The sequence below is a fragment of the Camelus ferus genome, chromosome 34 (assembly GCF_009834535.1).
Source record: "Camelus ferus isolate YT-003-E chromosome 34, BCGSAC_Cfer_1.0, whole genome shotgun sequence".
Taxonomy (NCBI): Eukaryota; Metazoa; Chordata; class Mammalia; order Artiodactyla; family Camelidae; genus Camelus; species Camelus ferus.
In genome coordinates, this window is record NC_045729.1 from 5208907 (window position 1) to 5229700 (window position 20794).

The 20794-nt window shown below is 37.0% G+C and overlaps 1 protein-coding gene across 17 annotated transcripts in view; it reads left to right on the plus strand.

The window, feature by feature from the left end:
• The window catches only part of LMNTD1 (lamin tail domain containing 1), a 312291-nt gene that overhangs the window by 71830 nt on the left and 219667 nt on the right, over positions 1 to 20794 (plus strand). For 16 of the 17 annotated variants that reach the window (XM_032473196.1, XM_032473194.1, XM_032473195.1 and 13 more), the window contains one exon: positions 16221 to 16395. In XM_032473196.1, coding sequence (XP_032329087.1) covers positions 16379 to 16395 — 17 coding nt within the window. In that variant the 5' untranslated portion in view covers positions 16221 to 16378. Of the gene's footprint in view, positions 1 to 15589; positions 15696 to 16220; positions 16396 to 20794 lie in introns of those variants that run through there. The other variant, XM_032473198.1, reaches the window with a different exon arrangement.

A 20794-nucleotide genomic window follows, 5' to 3' on the forward strand; every position in this document is an offset into this window, starting at 1 on the left:
AACACCTAACATATAGCAGGTGATAAGTAAATGATCTCTGAAGGAGATAAGGAAAGTAAGAGGGAAGATTGGTATGTAGTCACTGGATTATAAAGAGAAATGGGATAGAGATGCCAACAATTGACTGAAGTTATATGAGGCAAAACAGACTGGGCCAGCACTCTCCCTTGCTGAGTTTATTAGTCACTGAAAAAAAAAAATCAGCATATTGAAGCAGAACTTGTAAGTTATGGCTGCCCTTACTTTCATTGTCGCTAGTGTTTTAAAAGAAGATTTTTACGTCTTATACACACATCTGTTAGTTCTACATTTTCATGTGATTTTTTTTCCCCTTAAAATTCCAAAGAATATGAAGGCATCATGGTGGCCTCTTGACAGGTTAGAGTGGAGGAAGCATTACTCATCTAACTAATAGCTCTTGCTGCACAGATGGAAGGTCTTCCAGTCGCCCTGGGTTTCCGGTGTAGATTTGCAAAAGAGACATGGGGAAAGACTTCTTGTGACAGTTAAAGTCTGTCACAGTTAAATGAAGTTGGGCAGAGATAACAAAATGCATTTATTTAATTGAACAAAAAGGACAACTTTATATTGCTTTATAGTTTTTCTATTACTGTTATGTAGTATCTGTTATTTTCTATTACTATTGCTAATCTATTTCTATTACTAATATTTTCTATTAATATATATATTTTCCTTACTAGCCTGTTAAGACAGATCAATGGATTTTAAAAAATTGTTCCCCAATTTACATCTTATATGAAAGAGTGTTTAAGACAAAACATCCCACTTATTTATGTCCCATTAATTTCTCAATCCATAGCAAACTTTGCTCCTGTGACCTTAACAATTGCCCGTACTTATGTTTTAATCAGTCTTCTCTCTCTTTGCTCAGACTTACTTCTTACAGCTTATGATAAGAGCTCCTCTACTTGAATAGCCTGCAGCTACCTCAAAATCTGCATGTGCAAAATTGCTTTCATTGTCATCAGTCCAGCACCCAGACCTGTTCTCATCTCCTGAATTACTAATCTCAGACTTCACCATCCATCAGTCTGCCAATAACCAAACTCGAAGTCATTCTTGAATCCTCCCTCTCTCTTTTCCCATATCCTAGTAGGCCAGAGAACCCTATAGATTCTAACTCTAAACTGTCTCCCAACTCTTTATTTACCTTAGATTAGGCTTGACCACGCATGTTCATGTCTCTTTGCTTTTGCATAAAATCTTCTGTCTGCTGTATGTACTTTTGTCTCTTGCCTGCCCGATAGACTCCTACTTATTTATAAAATTCTAGATTTTCTCATCTGTGAAGCCTTCCTGTTTGCTTCCACACTCTGCTACCCACCAGAGTTAGTGACTTCTTCCTCGCTGCTTTCATATCTTTTGTAACATACTTTTACATAATATTTACCAGTTAAAATTATACATACTGTAACTAATGGCCAGATAGTAATAAATTATAATAAAATTTAATAAATTAATTTTTAACAACTCAGGCCCTGGGTACTAAGTAAATATTTGTTGGATAAATTAATGAGTTAACAAAGCTGGCAAGTTAGCAGTTTGTTCATTCTTAAACAGGAAAAAGACCAGCAAAGGAAGAGGGAAACAACTTTAGGGACTGCAAATTTTCAATGTGTAGGTAGGTCCTGTTTCTACTGTTCTTTTTCATTGGAGTAGGACATTTGAAAGACAGAGGAATCTGTGGGAAGGGGACTGCTGACAATGCAGACAGTGTTGATGAAATGGGCTTAGATACCTGGACCATGACTTGGTATCCTGGAAGGATATTCTCTTGGCTGGGGTGAGATGCATATTGCAAAATGGGGAAGAATAAACATGTTTTCCAAGAGGTTAGCTGACCTGTTCAAGAGGGATCTACACTGAAAATGCAGAGAAAGAAAAATAAATTCCCAGATAAAGCCATGATGCTGATTTCCTTGGAGGAGAAAAGATAAGACATGGATAAACAGGACTGAAGGAGCTTCTCAGTGATTCACGTGGGAAAATAATTAGAAGAGACTGAAAATATTATATTACATACCAAAAACACATGTAAAGTACATAAGTTGTAAATAAGATGAATGCACATTGCAACATGTATATATGTACATAAACTAATGGGAAGTACTAAGATTTACTGGAAATATTTTTATGAAATAGTTTATCTCGTGCATCAAATAATTACTAAAAATCTGATGGGGGAGGGTATAACAGTACAATATACCAAGAAGATACACCTTTAAGGAAATCCACAAAATATATATCTTACATATGGATAAAGGAGACAGAAATGATGTTCAGCTGACTTTTGGAAAGGAAACAGATGATGTGTTCTTGATCTATTTTACAAAACTGGCAGAGAATCAAGATGTAGTAGTAATGGGGATATAATCTGGCCATTCTGCTGGAAGCCTTAGTCAGCGAAATACAGAGCATCTGACAAGTTCTTGACCTGCTTGATGAAAATTCTGACTCCCAGAGGGTGAAAGAAAATGTCAAAACTCATTCTAGATATGGCAGAACTAGTATGCTAACATTTTGTGTTTTTATAAAAAAGGAAAAGAAAATGTACGTGATTGTATGTCTGATACATCTTTATACTTATTTTAAAAACCTCTATAAGGACACAGGAGGAACTGGTAACCTTGATTGCCTCTGGGAAAGGGGGCTGGTGGCTGGGGAATAGGAATATCAGAGATACTTCTCACTGTTTGTTTTACTTTAGAAATTTTGAATTCTGTTGCTTATTCCAAAGATAAAGTAATCAAAGACCCTCCGCCATCCAAAAAAAAAAAAAAGGAAAAAAAAATTCCAAATTAACATTCATGATGGATAACAGGAAAAGATCCTTTTAAGAGAAAACAACATTTTGTCTAAGCCTTTATTAAATTATTTATGTTGTACTGCAATAATATAAAATATAAAAATCAACCAGGAGCATCTCTGCTGTCTGTAGAACACAGTAACAGATACCAAAGGCACACGGAGTACTCCCAGTCAGGAATCTCCCTCTCTTGTGCTCTTGCCTTTGCCTCCCTCCCCATGAGGTGTAGGCTTACCAAGACCCAGTTGTGTGATCATTCAAACCTGATTATGTCCACTGCACTTGATATTTTAAACCATATAATTTAATTAAATACTAAGTTGATGAAATATTAAGTGTGCAATGAAAGAGAGTTATCGTTTTTTGTAAACGTTGAATTTGAATTTATTTGAATACTTTGAAAAGACTACAAAAGTGAGATGCTAAAACAAGTGCTGTCCAAGTGGATATGAGCAAGACAACTGTAAAAAACTGTGAGAAGAATCACAAAAATCTACATGGTTTTAGGACTCAGATACTTCTACAGTATTGTTGCATTTTTACTCTGTTCTAAATAGACTGAAACTAGAAATTATAGATGATATGTTATGACTGTGCAAGAAAGACCACGCAAAATTCCAATCAGCAGCTGAAGAAAAGACTTGACTCTGTGTCTTAAAGTTTGGTGAAAGAACGTACATTTAAAATATTTTTTAAAAAATTATTAATTAAAAATTGTTATTGATGTGTAGTCAATTTACAATGTTGTCTAGAATGTATATTTAAAGGTCAAATTTAAAATTATACCCTTCAGTTCTTTTTGTGTTAGGATTCTCCACTTTTTTTTTTTAGATTTCTCATTGTGTAAATTTTTTTTTAATTGAAGTATAGTCAATTGTAATGTGTCAATTTCTGGTGTACAGCACAGTGTCTCAGTCGTGCATATACATATATATGTATTTGTTTTCATATTTTTTTCCATAAAAGAGTTATTACAAGATATTGAGCATAGTTCCCTGTGCCATACAAAAAACCCTTTTTATAAAATCTATTTTTATATATAGTGGCTAATGTTTATAAATACAAACTCCCAAATTTATCCCTTCCCACCCCCTTTCCCCCGTAACCATAAGATTGTTTACTAAGTCTTCAAGTTTGTTTCTGTTTTGTAGATGAGTTCATAGTGTACTTTTTTTTTTTGGATTCCACATATAAATGATATCATATGGTATTTTTCTTTCTCTTTCTGGCTTACTTCACTTACAATGATGATCTCTAAGTAGTCCATCCATGTTACTGCAAATGGTATTATTTTACTCTTTTTTATGGCTGAGTAGTATTCCATTGTATACATATACCACAACTTCTTTATCCAGTCATCTGTTGATGGACATTTAGGTTTCTTTCATGTCTTGGCAATTGTAAATAGTGCTGCTGTGAACATTGATGTGCAGATGTTTTTTCACATTAGAGTTCCCTCTGGATATATGCCCCAAAGTGGGATTGCTGGATCATGTGGTAAGTCTATTTTTAGTTTTTTGAGGAGGATTCTCCACTTTAATAGTTTCTGTTTAACCAACTGACCACAGACCTTATCTTGTGTTACCTTAAGTACCTGACTCCTCCATAGGACTGTCAACTTCTTTAGAAGAGGGGGCCGTATCTTGTTCATCTTTGTGATCTTTGTGCCTCGTATGGATCTTAGAACACAGTAGATGGTCAATGAATGTTTGTTGAATAATTACCGTGCCAGTGGAGGTGAAAGTGGCATGTTTTTGCTCAGTCCTGATACTGGAGAGTCAGCCTATCAACAAAACACGAGGAGGAGGGTAAGAATGAGAATGGCCTCAGGGGGGTAACTGAATTCAGGAGCTGAGTTAAAAGAAAGAATAACCAGGTTAATGGAAGGAGCTGGAAAATCTCATCTTTGATCAGTGAAAGAATTCAAATATGCAGAAAATTTAGAGTCAAGGCCAACAGAAAATGACAAAGGAAACAAGAGGAAAAAATTCAACACATTATTCCAGAGCAAGAGTACGTTCGTTTGAAATTTTACGGCCATGCCCTTCTCGACGTTCCTCTACTGACCTTCAAAAGGAAGTACTTAGAATGAACTTTCAACAGATGAACTTCTGGAAACTGTTAAGCTAGACTTAATTCTACAGGAATTTGTTGGTAAGGGGAAATGACAGTTTTCTTGGGAGAACATAAAACGTGTTTTTAGAGTTTATAATAACCACGGAGGGGCATACTCTTCTTAGATGCACATTATAGACCAGCATTTCCTGAAGTGTATCCCATGGAATCTGAGGTGGCATTATGTTGCATTCTCTGTACTACACAGAGTACATTTTCTTACTTCCTTATTTGTTCTCTCTTCTCTGGAGTGTAGTGTCCACAAGAGAAGTGGCTCCTCTGGCCTGCTTTGCTCACTGCCACGGGCCCACAGTCTGAAACAGTGCCTGGCACATGTTAAATGCCTCCAGAACATTTATTAAATGAAGGTCCAGTGAACAGCATGGAGAGGCAGGAACCCAGGCAGCCCCAGAAATAGCAGGGACAGAGTTTCACAAATGCGATCACAGGGGAAAGTCACTGTGAAGCAGATGAAGGCATCCATTACCCAAACCCCCACCACTACATGGACTGTTTTTTGTTTGTAAATTGAAAATAAACAGGGCTCCTCTTTTGCCCACAAGGCACTGTAGTAGAGATGTTAAGACTCGAGGCGTGGGTGCCTGGGAGACTGGTGGTAACGTTGTTAGAAATAGAGAAGACATATCTCTAGGGAAGGTGAAAAGGCTCATTAATTACTTTTATAGAAATTCTTGTCTGCTTGGTTTATAGCAAAAAAAAAAATAATTAGCTGGCGAACATAATTTCAATAATTTAAAAATATAATTTATGAGACCATTTCATAGTAACTGTAGGGGTTACTATATCATTGCTGTCTAAATCACTCAAAAGAAAAGACAGACTCATTATGCAATCATTGAAGTATTCTTAATTAAAGAGATCATGTTCCTATCATCATCTTTTTAAAAAATGACTAAGTTGTGAAACTTATCCAAAGAAAGAGGAAAGAGGACTTCCTGCCTTTGCACATGTGATTCTACAAAGCAGTGACTCTCAACTGTGCTGGAATCACTTGAGAACCTTAAGGAACAAACCGATGGCAAGTCACATCCTGGAATTTCTGGGGGTGTGGCCCCGGCATCAGAATGTTTAACATGCTCTTTGCATGAGTCTAACGTGCAGTCGGGCTGAGAACAGCGAATTCAAGCGATGCTCTGAAAGGGAGAATGGGTGGCTGTGTTATGAGAGTTAATCTGAACTGTAGTGAGAAGGAAAGAAACCCTTCAAGAAAGAATAAGAACTAATCATTAGAGACAATATCATGACACATTGGAAATGGTCACTCTGTACTCAATCAGATTTTTTTATCCTTTTAAAGTAAAGATTGTGAGTTGCTTAGTTTGTCAAGAGAGGTTGTAAAAATTACTTTCAACAAATACTTGAAGTTAAAGCCATGTTCTATATATTGAGATGTGTAAGTTGAATTCTGCCTAGTGAAAAGGAGACAGACCGGATGATTTAGGGAAATTATTTTAAAACCAGAAAGTTTACTACTTTTATTTTTTAATCTATGAATAAATTTTGCTGGAGGACTCTTGAAGTCGGTTCAGTGGTGTCTTGCACTGTGACCACACGTCCCATTTTTAGGAGGATGGCTAACAGGCTGCCCACCGTGGGTGTGGATGGATGCCTGTTCCCGGACTGTTGTGACAATGTGGCTGAGTCTAGTAAAGGAACTCTCCGCTTCCTTATTCTGTTCCTCCCCTCCCCTATCAATGAGCTTTTCCAGCACCATTGTCAGTCCTCCACTGCTCTGCCCCTGCTCTGGACTGAATACTTAATAGTATGCCAGGAACTCACAATACTGCTGCATGATGGGTACTTCTATTATCCCCACTTTCTCAGTGAGGAAAGAGGGGCTTGGAAATGTAAGACTACTTCTGCAGTCACTCGGCTAGTGAGTGATAAAGTCACCCTTGGAGCTTAGGCCAGTCTGGGTCAGAAGTCCCAGCTCTAAAGCACTGTATTTGTTCCTTCATTCTTTCACTGCGGATGGAGTCCCAGGTCACACTCTGGGCTGCTGCCCACTGGAGTCAGATCCTGTCCACCTAGCCTGCAAAATGGAACACTTCTGCCCTTTCTTACTCCCTACAACATGGGTCAGTCACCCTGACTGTGGATACCACACCCAGGACCATGTGGCATCTAGGAAAATCCCACCAAAGGGGAAAACTGGGGATAGGCTGGAAAATCAAAGCACGCCCTGCTGCCCACAGCCTGTGGTTTTACTCAAAGAGTAATTCCAATGGTGCTTTAGTCTCTTTTAGTGACAGTTTTCTCTTATCCCCCCTGGAGAGGGGGTCACTGTTGCTTTCTGGCTCTTGCCACTAGACTTCCCCTCATGCAGTGGAGCTGAACACTTCTGCTACGATTTCTCCCACTAGAAGGCCCCAAGAGCCTTCTCCGTAATCAGTACATCAGGTCTCCCCACAATCTTTATAACCAAATATTAAATATATACATATATTTAAAAGCAAGTGATGGCTTGTTACCACTGCTTCCCTAAAAATACTAACAGTTCCATAAGAAGGAGGTGGCTGGTTTTTATCCAGCATTATAAATATTTCAAATTAGAACTACTGATTTATTGAATGCCTGTGCATAATTTATCCTCCGAAGCAAAAAGTCACCCACTAAGAACCTGGTTAACTGCCAAGAGAAATAAATGTCACCTCCTTAAATAAAGAAAGAAAGAGATGGGGGAGAGTGTTAATTGTTGTTTATGCTGACAAACCTGGTAAATTAGTCCCCTAATGGCATACAGTATCCAGTGTTGTGTAATCAACATAGAACAATTTGGAGACTCGGAATATCTGGCTCTGTGAGTCACATTCGACTCCAGTCTATTCTCATTTGCATCTGAAATGGTACTGTTCACCTCAAGTGCAGTAGATCTTGTCTGAGGAGACCCACTTAGGTGAAGGGTTCTCTAAAGAACTTATTAACCGTATAGTAAACATACTTTAGATTAAAGCATGAAGATACTCAACTACATACAATTAAAATACCTAGGAAAGTACCAGTATGATTTTGAATCAAGGGGCTAAATGTGTTTTTGTTATTGATAGTTTCAAATGTTTTTAAAAGAAACTTACTCAGAAAGTGTGGTTGCCCCAAGTCAATTCTTAGAGAAGGGATAAACACATTAGAATGTAGCTGCTGACTAGTATACCTGTACCGTGGGTCTTCTACAAGGCTCTTTAGTTGATAATAAGGATTTTATTATAAGTAGGTAGATGTTATAAATGGATTCCACAAAGGAGATCCTTGAAGAGAATATCGTAGCAAGTGTACTAAACAGTTTTTGTCCTTTGAAGGGCTTAGTAATAAAAGAAGTTGAGAATGAGTAGGAAATTTACTGGGTCACAAATCTTAGAACTTAGCACATGAACAAGAGAGTAATGTTTGTTGATCTATTTATTATCATGTTAAATTCTATGCTTGTTTTCTTAGTGTCTCATCACTGCATGTAGGGTACCCTACTATGGAAACTATCAAGTCAAGCCGTAAACATTTTGGACTCAACTGCATGCACAGCTGCACAAACAGACTGAATACTAGAGTGTTGTTTAGGGACTCAGGTTGGTGGAATGCTGTCAGGAGTTAGCACAGCGGACACCTGGTGTTTTTGCCTCCTCACTGTTCCTTCTCCTTGAATACAACACACCTGTTCCTCTTGAGGATCACCCCTCCACTCGGAGTCCACATGGTTCCAATCAAGTGACTATATAGTTGATGGGGTACATGATCCAGGCCTGGCCAATGAGAATACAGATCCTCTTGGCCACTGGGATGAGTTCACATTTGGCTACATGACCCAAGTCTGGCCAATTGGAGTCCATCTCAGGGCTTCTGGAGCTGTCAGGAGAGATGTGCACTTGTGCAACAATGAGGTTGCTGAGTTTGTGGGATGTAAAGATGAATGAAGCTAATGGTAGTCATTTTTAATGTTACACATAAAATATATGCGTGGAAATAAATCCAAAACAAAGGAAAGAAAAGCTGAGATATGGAGAGAGGCAAACACCTGAGGACTTTGGAACACATGGGTTCTGCTCTACCTGAAGCTAGTTAAACCTTTGAATCTGCCAGATATGTGAGCCATCATTTTTACTTTTGCTCAAACTAACGTAATACCGTGTTCTGACCCTTGCAAATAAGCTATGTCATTAATACACCTAATTCAAATAATGGTAGCAATAAGTAGCTGCCTTAATAGTGGCAGAGATAATTAGGCAGAAATTTTAAAAGAAAAAAAATGTATGTACATCAAATAGCACACAAAGCAAGAATATGTTTTTATTAGACCATTTCAAAATTTAGATAGGATTATAGAATTTTAGGACTATAAAGATTACTTATTTCAACTTTCTAATTTTAAATTTATAAGTAAGTAAACTGAGGTCCAGAAGGAAACATCTGAAATACTCAATAGATGTTATTGACACATACTTCTATGTGATTATTAAAATGGAAGTGAACATTGGACTGCTGAAGGATTTTAAAAGATTTCAGTTTCTCAAGACCAACTGTGAATATGAGGAACCAAATCAATGCTATTTTTCGTGCAATTTAATCTAGCCAAAAACAGCCCCAGGGGTGAAATAGAATGCATCTACTAATTTAAAAACAATTAATTCCTTTTCCTTAAAAGTGACTTCACCCTTCCTTCAACTAGGAAATGCAGATAAAATTTATAAACAGATATGCGTCTAAAAACACGAGTTTATGTCATCTAAAATATTAAAATATTAATTTAGTTTGAAGTAGAACTTTGGTTAAAATTATAGTTAATTATAAATTAATTGTAACTTCTAAGCAACTGTCAGTATTTTCACATTACCAGAGTTGATCAAGTCATTAGGAAAAATTATCAAATCCATTGTTTGGCATCATGGAGCCCAAACAGCTGGCTGTCTTAGATAAAGTTTTCACCCTTTTGTAAATTGACTGGTGTGACAGTGAGGGGATAAAGGCAGAGGATTTGAGGACACTGCATTTGTCTTTAATAATTACACTTGGGAAAAACAAAAACCAGATAATCTGTATTTTAAAATGTGTTACTTATTTTAGTCATTTACTAATTTATTATTGTGAATCTGAATGTCCATGGAATGATGGGTTGGACTTTTCACAGATAGCTTTGAATGGTTTCAAAACAGAAAAGGAACTATTCATCTGGTCTTTGAAAAACAACAAAACACAATGGAACTATTTCACACCATATGGAGATAATATATAAATAGCAGGAGGATTGTGTCACTTTATTATCAGTATAAACACAGAGCACACTTCCTACTCTTTATCTTTTGTGAAAAACAAACATACTGAAAGAAAGCTGAGCCAATTGTTAGCTTTAATTACAAAAGATAATAGGTTACAGCAAATATGTTCTAAGAAAATAAGGTTCTCCAGTCTCACTTAAAATAATCATGTAAAGCTCAAGAATTGAAAAAACACAAAGACATGAACATTGATCAGAAGAAAGTATATAGACTTAAAAAATATTTTTACTGAAATATAGTCAGTTTACAATGTTGTGTCAATTTCTGGTTCACAGCACAGTGCTTCAGACATCTAGGAACATACATATATTCGTTTTCATAAATTCCTAACTTTCTTGAAAACTCCTAACAAACAAAAGTCCAGGATCAGACAGCATCACAGGCAAATTCCACCAAACATATAAAGAAAAGTAACACCCATCCTTCTCAAACTATTCCAGAAAATTGTAGGGGAAAAAACACTTGCAAACTCATCCTACAAGGCCAGCATCACATTGATACCAAGACAAGACAAGACAATGATATCACACACAAAAAAGAAAAGTACAGACTAATGTCACTGATGAACATAGAAGCAAAAAGCTTCAACAAAATACTAGGAAAGTGAATTCAGTACTACATCAAAAGGATAATACACCCTGACCAAGTGGGATTTATCCCAGGGATATGTTCAGTAGCCACAAATCAATCATTGTGATATGCTATACTAACAAATGGAGAATAAAAATCATTTGATTGTCTCAAAAGATGCAGAAAAAGCTTTTAATGAAATTCAACATCTGTTTATGGTAAAAACTCTCACAGTGGGTATAGAGGGAACACACCTCAACATAATAAAAGCCATGTATGAGAGAGAAGCCCATAGGTAACATCATATTCAATGGTGAAAAGCAGAAAGCATTTCCTCCAAGATCAAGAACAGGAGAAGGATGCCCATTCTCACCACTTTTATTCAGCATTGTACTGGAAGTCTTAGCCATAGCAATCAGACAAGATACAGAAATAAAAGGAATCCAGACTGGAAAAGAAGAAGTAAAACTGTCTCTGTTTGCAGATGACATGATACTATATATAAAAAAAATCCTAATATACCACTAAAAATCTACTAGAACTCATCAATGAAATTTGTCAGTTTGCAAGATATAAAATTAATATACAGAAATCTGTTGCATTTCTAAACACTAACAACAAACTATCAGAAAGACAGATGAAGGAAACAATCCCATTTGTAATTGCATCAAAAAGAATACACTACCCAAGAATAAATCTAACCAATCAGGTAAAAGATCTGTACTCTGAAAACTGTAAGACACTGATGAAAGAAATTGAAGACAATGGCAGCAGGGTATAGCTCAAGTGATAGAGCATGTGCTTAGCGTGCACAAGGTCCTGGATTCGATCCCCAGTACATCTTCTAAAAATAAAAAAAATTAATAAATTTACCCCCACCATGTAAAAAAAAAAAAAACTGAAGACAACACAAGCAAATGGAAAGATATACTGTGTTCATGAGTTGGAAGAATTAATATTGTTAAATGTTGTTAAAATGACCATAGTACCCAAGGCAAGCTACAGATTCAGTGCAATCCCTGTCAAACTACCAATGGCATTTTTCACAGAATTAAAACAATAATTCTAAAATGTGTATGAAAACACAAAAGACCCCGAGCAGCCATGACAGTCTTGAGAACAAAACTGGAGGTATCACACTCCCTGATTTCAAACTATTCTAATGAGCTACAGTCATCAAAACAGTATGATACTGGCACAAAAACAGGCACATAGACCAATGGAACAAAATAGAGAACCCAGAAATGAGCCCATTCTTAAAGGATCAATCAGTCTGCAACAAAGGAGGCAAGAAAATAAATTGGGAAAAAGATAGTCTCTTCAGTAAATGGTTTTGGGAAAACTGGACAGCTACATGCTAAAGAGTTATGCAGGACCACTTTTTTCACACCATATACAAAAATAACTCAGAATGAATTAAAGACTTAAGTGTAAGACCTGAAACCATAAAACTTCTAGAAGAAAACATGTGCAGTAATCTTTGACACTGTTCTTAGCAATATTTTTTGGAATATGTCTCTTCAGCAAGGGAAACAAAAGCAAAATTCAACTAGTGGGATGACATCAAACCAAAAAGCTTCTAAACAGCAAAGGAAAATCAACAAAATTAAAGTGCAACCTACCGAATGTGACAAAATATTTGCAAATGATATGTCTGATAAGGGATTAATATCCAAACTTATATATAAAGAACTCATACAACTCAATATCAAAACAAAAAATGAAGCAGCCTGATTAAAAAATGGTCAGAATATCTGAAGACCTGAACAGATATTTTTCAGAAGAAGACATACAGATGGCCAACAGGTGGCACATGAAAAAATGCTCAGCATTACTAATGTTCAGGGAATGCAAATCTACCACCTCATAACTATCATAATGGTTATTATCAAAAAGACAACAAATAACAAGTGTTGGTGAGGATGTGGAAAAAAGGGAACCATCATGCACTGCTGGTAGGAATGAACTTGGTATGGCCACTATGAAAAACAATATGGTGGTTCCTCAAAAATGAAAAATAGAATTACCATATGATTCAGCCCTTCCACTCCTAGGTATCTAGCCAAAGAAAAGGAGAACACTAATTTGAAAAGATATATGCTTGCCTATGTGCATAAAAGCCAAGATAAGGAAGCAACCTAAGTACCTGTAGTAGATGAATGGATAAAGAATAAGTTTTATATATATATTAAAAAAATATAAAATATATAAATTTTTTTATATTTTATGTATTTTTATTTTATATATATAATGAGATATTAGTCATAAAAGAGAATGAAATCTTGCCATTTGTGACCACATGGATGGATCTAGAGTGAACTAGGATTAAGTGAAAGAAGTCAGACAGAGAAAGAAAACACAGTGTAATTTCACTTACTTGTGGAATGTAAAAACACAAAACAAAATAAATGAAGAAGCATAACAAAACCAAAAGATTCGTAGATCCAGAGAACAAAGAGGTGGTTGCCACAGACAGGGGAGAAGAGAAATTGGTGAGGGAAATTGAGAGACACAAGCTGCCAGTTATAAAATAAATGAGTTGCAGATGTGAAATGTATAGTGTGGGGAATATAGTCAATAATTACGTAACATCTTTGTGTGGTGACAAGTGGTAGGTAAATAGACTTATCGTGGTGGTCATTTTGAAATGCATAGAAATGCCAAATCTACTACGTATAACATGATAAATATAATCAACACTGCTGTTTGTTATATATGAAAGTGTATGAGAGAGTAAATCCCAAGTGTTCTCATCACAAGGAAAAATTTTTTTCTTTTTCTTTAAATTTTTATCTATATGTGATAATGGACATTCATTAAACATATTTTGGTAATCATTTCATGCTGAATGTAAGTCAAACCATTATGCTCTAAACCTTAAACGTATACAGTGCTATACATCAATTGCATCTCAACAAAATTGGAAGAAAATATATAATTAGTCTACATCCTGGAATAAACACTACAATCTCAATCACAAAGAAATCCATGAATTATCAAATGTATCTTTGCAAGGCTTTGACAAATACATACACAAGGGATTATATAGATGTTACCTCTTATGTAAATATGGCATTTATTTTAGCCAGACTGTCAGAAAAATAAAAATGTTGTCGGCAGAAGGATTTATAACATTCACAGGGATGGGGTAGGGGTGTTCATAATGTTCACAGTCATGGAAAATTAGAAAGAGTAAGATGGACCGTAACAATGAAAACAGTAGACTAGAGTGAGAAGAAACTGAATAAAGGCAAAGACATTTAGAGATTTGAAAGGGAGGTTAGGAACTATTGTTTTGATACAGAATATAATGAAACTGAATAAAGAATAGAATAAAAGTAAGTAGGTTAGAAAAGGAGACATTCTAGGGAATTTGGGTACAGAATTTGGGTTTGTTGGGTATGGGGGTGTTTGGAAACGTACATCTCTTCTTTCAGTTTCATGCGCGCAGGAGCACAGATGGAAAACTGAAAGGAAAAAAAAGGCAAGGTCTTTAGTTGGGGGCTCTGTGGGTGTTACCTCATTATCATTATTCCTGGAAGGGTACCAACTTTCCGTGCTCTTTAGTTTTTCTTTTGTTTTGTAATGGAGTTTAGATAAATTGCCTATGTAATGCCCTCCCAGACACATCAAGTCTGGGGAAAAAATAATATTTTCCTCTTCTCTATGTCGTAACTTCATGGTGTTATGGGCCAAGCTTGGGCTTCTCTGTGTGTTCGGACCATTGTCATGCATAGCTGGCTGTGTGAGGAAGTCTAAAATTAACCCTCGAGTGCAAAGGCATGAGTTCAAATCCAGATTCTGCATGCTGCCAGCAGTGTACCTTATGGTTCTATAAGCTTCTGCTTCCTTCTCTGTAAAATTGGGAAGACAATTGCGCTAACTCAGAGGTGGCGAGACATGAAGTAAGCATGGTGAATGGAACCCAGTGAATGTTCAGCAGCTGATATTGAGTCTTTAACATGAACCATCTTATAGCCATCAACTCAGTCGTTGTTTCCTGTTGCTTTGTATTGTACTGATTGTACTGATGGGAAAGCTCTCTCTGCCTAACCAAGTGTTAGCTTAGTTCTGGGCATGATGGGGCATTTACCTGGTTTGCTAGTTTAGAAAGATAAATAATCTTAGTGTATGATTGTGATAGTATTAAAATTACTGTAAGTCACGAAAAACTACATTTTTAAAGACACCTATTGTTTGGGACTGCATAGAAACCAATCAATATGAGCTTGTGACTCCAGAAAGATGAGGTTTGGAGTATCACGTCCTCATGAGAATGCAGGATGCAGAGAGGCAGGGCAGGTGGGCAGAGGTTATGCCTTCGCCAGTTCTCAGCCAACTGGATCCCACTGATATTTGAAAATGAGAGATCAGTGAAGAAATGGATCATTTACAGAGCTGCATACAAAGTAGTTTGGGCTGATGGCTTAATGGAGTCATCATCCCTTCATCATTTTTCAGATCATCAAGTTCATAAAGCAGATGCAGATGGGCATAGCTTCTGTGGTGGCTACCACTTGATTTGAAAGACGTTTACTAAGAGAGTTGCTTTGGCACAGAAACAGCAAGAGATAATTTCTTAAAGGTTAGGACCATGTTTCTCCCTAATACAAACTGTATCATCATCTCTTACAACTGCAATTAGTTTTTACTTACGAAAAAATTAAAACCTTACTTTAAAAAGATGTTTATGAAATGGCTTAGACTTATTTTTGCTTTTAAATGCATTAACTTTAGTTCAAGGGGAACTTCAAAACCATTCTTTTATTTTGTTTTGTATCCCTTGTCTGCAGATCTATGATGTACACAATCTTCACGTGGGGTCTCGTCTAGTCCAGACTCAAGAGATATTGATTCCACTGTTCTTAGAACATTAAGTGGCAAGAGTCATCTAATGAGTGTGTTTATTATTGTATATATTTTTTCTTTTACTTTAACTATAAAGTCTCACCAAGTTTTTTTTCTTCATCTTAGCTATAGTAAATAAAAACATAACCAAAGAAAGGCAGCCACCAAACCCCTAATGCCTACTGTTTGCTTTTCTTCTTTTTTATTTATTTATGTTTGGAGGAGGTACTGGGGATTGAACCCAGGCCCTTGTGCGTGCTAAGCATGCGCTCTACCACTTGAGCTGTCCCCTCCTCCTTGGTTTGCTTTTTATTTTCTAACAGAAATATTCACTATAAAATCAGAATCAGAACATAAATGTGTCACCGCGAAATCTCTTAGCAGTGTCGGTAGCTTTTCAAGCTACATATCAAAGTAAATAATCTTGGATCATTTTTAACATATCTTAAGGAATCTGAAGAATTTCTTCACCTTAAGCAATTTGAATAAAAGATTTTATGGGATTTTTGGTTGGGATTTTCTCAGTGGCCTCAAGAGCTGACTTTCTCATCCATCCTTTTGTAATTAAATGACAGGCATTTAGAGAGACAAGAGGCAGGCTGCCCACCCAGAAGCACCATCTCACCCATCAGGAATAGCCCCCAAGTTAAGGATCCCAGAGATTCCACGCAAGCAGCGACATGGAAAAGAAGCTGATGCTACAGAGGGATATGAATGCAGGAAGAGATGGAAGATGCCCACGACTGAGAAGTAAGTCTGTAATCTCCGCTGTATGCTCTTGCTTGTCTTCTTTGCAGAATTTTAAACGCTATTAGAGTTCAGTCAACTGCTCTTCTCTTCCAAGGCTAAATCATGGCTAATGTTTACTAAAGGAAAGTGGATTCTATCTCTTTGTCTTAAGAAAAATTGTTTTTCTCAGATTCAATAAAAATGGTAATTATCACAGTGGACGGTTTAGATGGCTTAAATTACTTTTTGGAAATTGAGTTTTATCTTGTGGTCTTGCTCTCTTCAATTTACTGACTATTTGATCTTAGTCATTTTTAAAAACCCTCTCCGCCAGTTTCCTTATCTATAAAACTGAGATAATAGTAGTACCTGTAAGCACTTGATAATTGTTTGATATTGATATAATTATTGTTAAATTAATATGCTGGAGAAGCCTTTCTACCTTTCTACCTGATGATTTTCAGGTATAAAATGAATGCCTCTGTCTGGTAGGTAAAGGACAGCAACATCAACATTGGACATTAGTTACTTTTGGGCCTGAGATTGAGCTAGGGGTTGAGAAAAATGAACGCATGGTCCTGACCTTAGACATCTTAAATTTTATTCATGTGCAGCAAAATATACAGTAACAAAGTTGCATTCGGTTGTGAAAATTTATTGAGCTATGCACTTTGTGTACATTTAATGTATATTATCGATCAATAAGAAGCTAGAACAAAAAAATAGACAATTACTATGGCAGTCCTATAATGTGGCGTGTGAAAAACTGAAGATATTTGTAGCCTAGTTGAAATTAGAATTAATAGCTTCCCTTTTTGGGAACCACCATCCTGATAATAAAGTAGAAATCCTCATACATCACCACTAACCTGGGTTACCTTTCTAAAATTGGAGTTGGTTCCCAAACTGGATAAAAATACGTGCCTATTTATAGGACACCCAAAAGGAAGTACTTACTCTGCATCTCGACAACATTTGAGGATGGCCTCCTAGAAAGTTTCAAGAGAGTAAGTCTTCCAGAGGAGTTTGCTAAATGACTCTGTGACCCACCAAAAGCAGGAGAGAGTTCTTCTTCTTGCTCTAGCAAAAAAGCCCTAGGATGCAATGCCTGACCCTCCTTTTTTAAATATATATTTTTATTAAAGTATAGTCAGTTTATAATGTGTCAGTTTCTGGTGCACAGCACGATACTTCAGTCATATAGAAACATAATGTATATTTATTTTCATATTCTTTTTCATCATAAGTTACTACAAGATATTGAATATGGTTCCCTGTGCTGTATGGTATAAACTTGTTGTTTATCTATTTTATATATATTTGTTAGTATCTGCAAATCTCAAACTCCCAGTTTATCCCTACTTCTGTCATATGCCTCTCTCTGAAGCAGTCATTGAGTCTTGGGGTTTGGAGGTCCTCCTCCCTGGCTTGTGATACCATGGGGAGTGAGAGCATTGTGACTGACAGCCCACAAGGCGGCATGTTTTGGGGAAGACTGTCTCCCTGAAGGAAGTGAAGATAGGCGGACAGCTCACATCTGCTCGCATAGCGTGTGAAGAACTTTAGACATTCTCCTGTTTGATCAAAATTTCAAAGCAGAGATAGTGGGACAGACTTAAAGATAACTGCACAATTTAGGTAGGACCAATGAGGACAATAGCTATGGAGAAGAGGTGTGGTAAGGAGAGATCTGATATTAGGATGTAGTGTCTACAGAAATGATGGACTCATTGACTGCAGGGAGCCAGTGACCTAAAGGGAGGGTCCAGGTAGCTCCAGGTATCCAGTCTGGGTGACTTGAGGATGATGGTGACATTTCTATTGAAAAATGAGACAAGAAGAGAACTAAGCTGAGGCAGAAAGGAGATACTGAGTTCAGTTTTGGACATGATGAGCTGTAGAAAATAGTAAGGTGGGAAAACAGAAGTAAGACTATATAGTAAAGCTTTTAAAAAAACTAGATTCTTTCAACAAATTTAAGATTCACATAATTGAAAACATCTACAGAAGGAATAGAAAGACAAGAAAGGAGAGTCCAGTAACTGAGTTTCTTCCGGCAAAACAAGCTCACTGTGCAGCCTGCTTTATTTGGGAAACTGAGGCAGTGTTGGCCTTCTATTGAGAATACCTTTGTTCCACTGCATTTTATTATTAGTAAGAACACTGCTTTAAATAATGCAATTTTTTCTCATTTCAAAGGAATTCATCCCTTTTAGGGACAGTTTGAAAAAGGCAAAATAAAACAATACATCATGTACAATAATAAATATCCTGACACAGTCCCATGTTTTCAGTTATTATAAATAACATTTGTCATTATAAGAAACGGTCTAGCAACACAGAGAAAGATCGCTTAGGATTACTTAAATTTCACTACCTTGGAGCTGCTGTCAGTATTTTGACTGTGTTTTCATGCATTTCACACACACACATACACTCATACACACAATAGACACACATATGGTTGCAAATTTATTTAAATGGACTCATGTCACATGTATTCTTTTTTTATCATGGGCATCCCTGTAGTTTTAAAAACTTTTATTATTTACTTATGTTTTTTATTATTTTCCATCTTTTCTTTATCATTTCTTTATTCTCTCTTCAAAACAACTGAAATTAAATATATATATATTTAGGAAATTATGTATTGTGTATATATGTATATTTTTTCTATATGTGTGTATAATATATACAAATGAAAATATGGAGCAGTCGTTTCAAATTTGCCTTTAAAAACTAGGGTCATGTTACAGACACTTTTCTGTGTCTGGCTTTTCCCCCTTAGTAATACATTGTGAAAGTCCTGCCAAGTCTTTAGGTGTCGTGTCAAAGTGTCTCATCTTCTTGAGAGTAACTTTCCTAAGAGCAGGGACGGTATTGCGTTTGTTTTCTGTAGAACCTAGTATATCACAGTGCACAGCAGGGACTTGAGGATGAGTATGCTGGTATTGTCACTAGTTGGAAACCAAGCTCTTCAGAATGAAAATTCTTGGGCTGAGCGATTCGTCAAAGTTCATCCCCGTGAAGCACAAAGCGACGGAAGTCCACCCCCCATAAGGGTGATACTACTATTACTCACACAGGCAGAAAATGAGGCTTGGAGACATTAAAAAAATAATTTTCCAAGAACGTGAAACCTGTGCATTGCAAGCTACTCCACCCCAGTCTCACAAATGCCAATCAAATGGGTTTCCCTGTGTTTTGTGAACCAGGCGGTAACCACGGTCAAGTCAGCGTGCCCTGTGCACAAGAGAGTAATTCATCTTGAGGACTCATACCACATTCTTGGCCTGGAGCTTTTCACGCTTCTGCCATGGTCACCGTTTTCCTCTTCTAGAGGTCTTCTGTCATGAGTAGTGGACTGAATTTTCACATTCCATTTACAGAGGGGAAGAATGAGATGCAGTAAGGCTAAGTTATCTAATCAGAGACATACAAGAAGTCAACAACAAAAAAGAGACGAGGGAACCAGTTCAGTTGGTCCTCAGGCCAGAATTCTGCCTCCCAGTAGAACCTAAATTCTGGAAAACCCCACTCAGCCTAAGTTTTCTTATAAATGTGAATCTCAGCACTTAGTTAATTTATGGCTTTTAAGGGGAAGAAAAGCAGGAAATGCGGTGCTTTGTCATAGCTGGAATGCAGAGCCAGGCTGCGTCTCTCCTGAGCCCGTGTGCCGTGCAGATGGCCTGTGTCACAGTCTCCCAGGGACCCTGCAGAAAGGCAGAGCCTGGGTCACCCACTAAATCAGAATCTGGACGATGGAGCCTGGAATTTGGGGGATGGACTCTGCAGTGGACATTTTTAAGAAACATGTCAGATAACTTTTATGCATAATAATGTTTGAGAACAACTGTCAAGTCCTTCAAAGGCTCCTCTTGGGCATGTTGGCTTAGGAAAGGCAGCCACTTACTGCCACTACAGGTTCTTGGGGCAGTTACTTAAATCCCCTGATTCTTGGTCTCCACGGCTATAAAATGGGTATAATAGCATTTATTAACACATAGGGTTACCAAAAAATAAGTAATATAAGAAAAGTCGTATATGCCAGTGATTAACTCTAACTGGCATTAAGCCTAACTTAGTCGTAATAAGAGCAAAAGCTCATGAGGCTATTTTAGAAAACGTGAATCTGATTTACTTCATGTGGTTTTTAGTTTGGAGGGAACTTTGAAGAAAGGAAGTTAGGAATCCCATGATACACGGTGACCAAACCCTAGTGAAGGTCAAGATTTTCAAACCTTGTATGAGGCACCATCGCTCCCTGGGGTCGGGTAGCGACGTAGTGGGGAAACACACCCAGGCAAAGGCATGGAGCAGAGGAGGGCAGTCGTGAAATACATGCAGGTGGGCGTGGTACTGTTCACATAATGGTGATAACACTGTGTTGAATTAGGTGCCAAAAGGTGATGCAGTGATG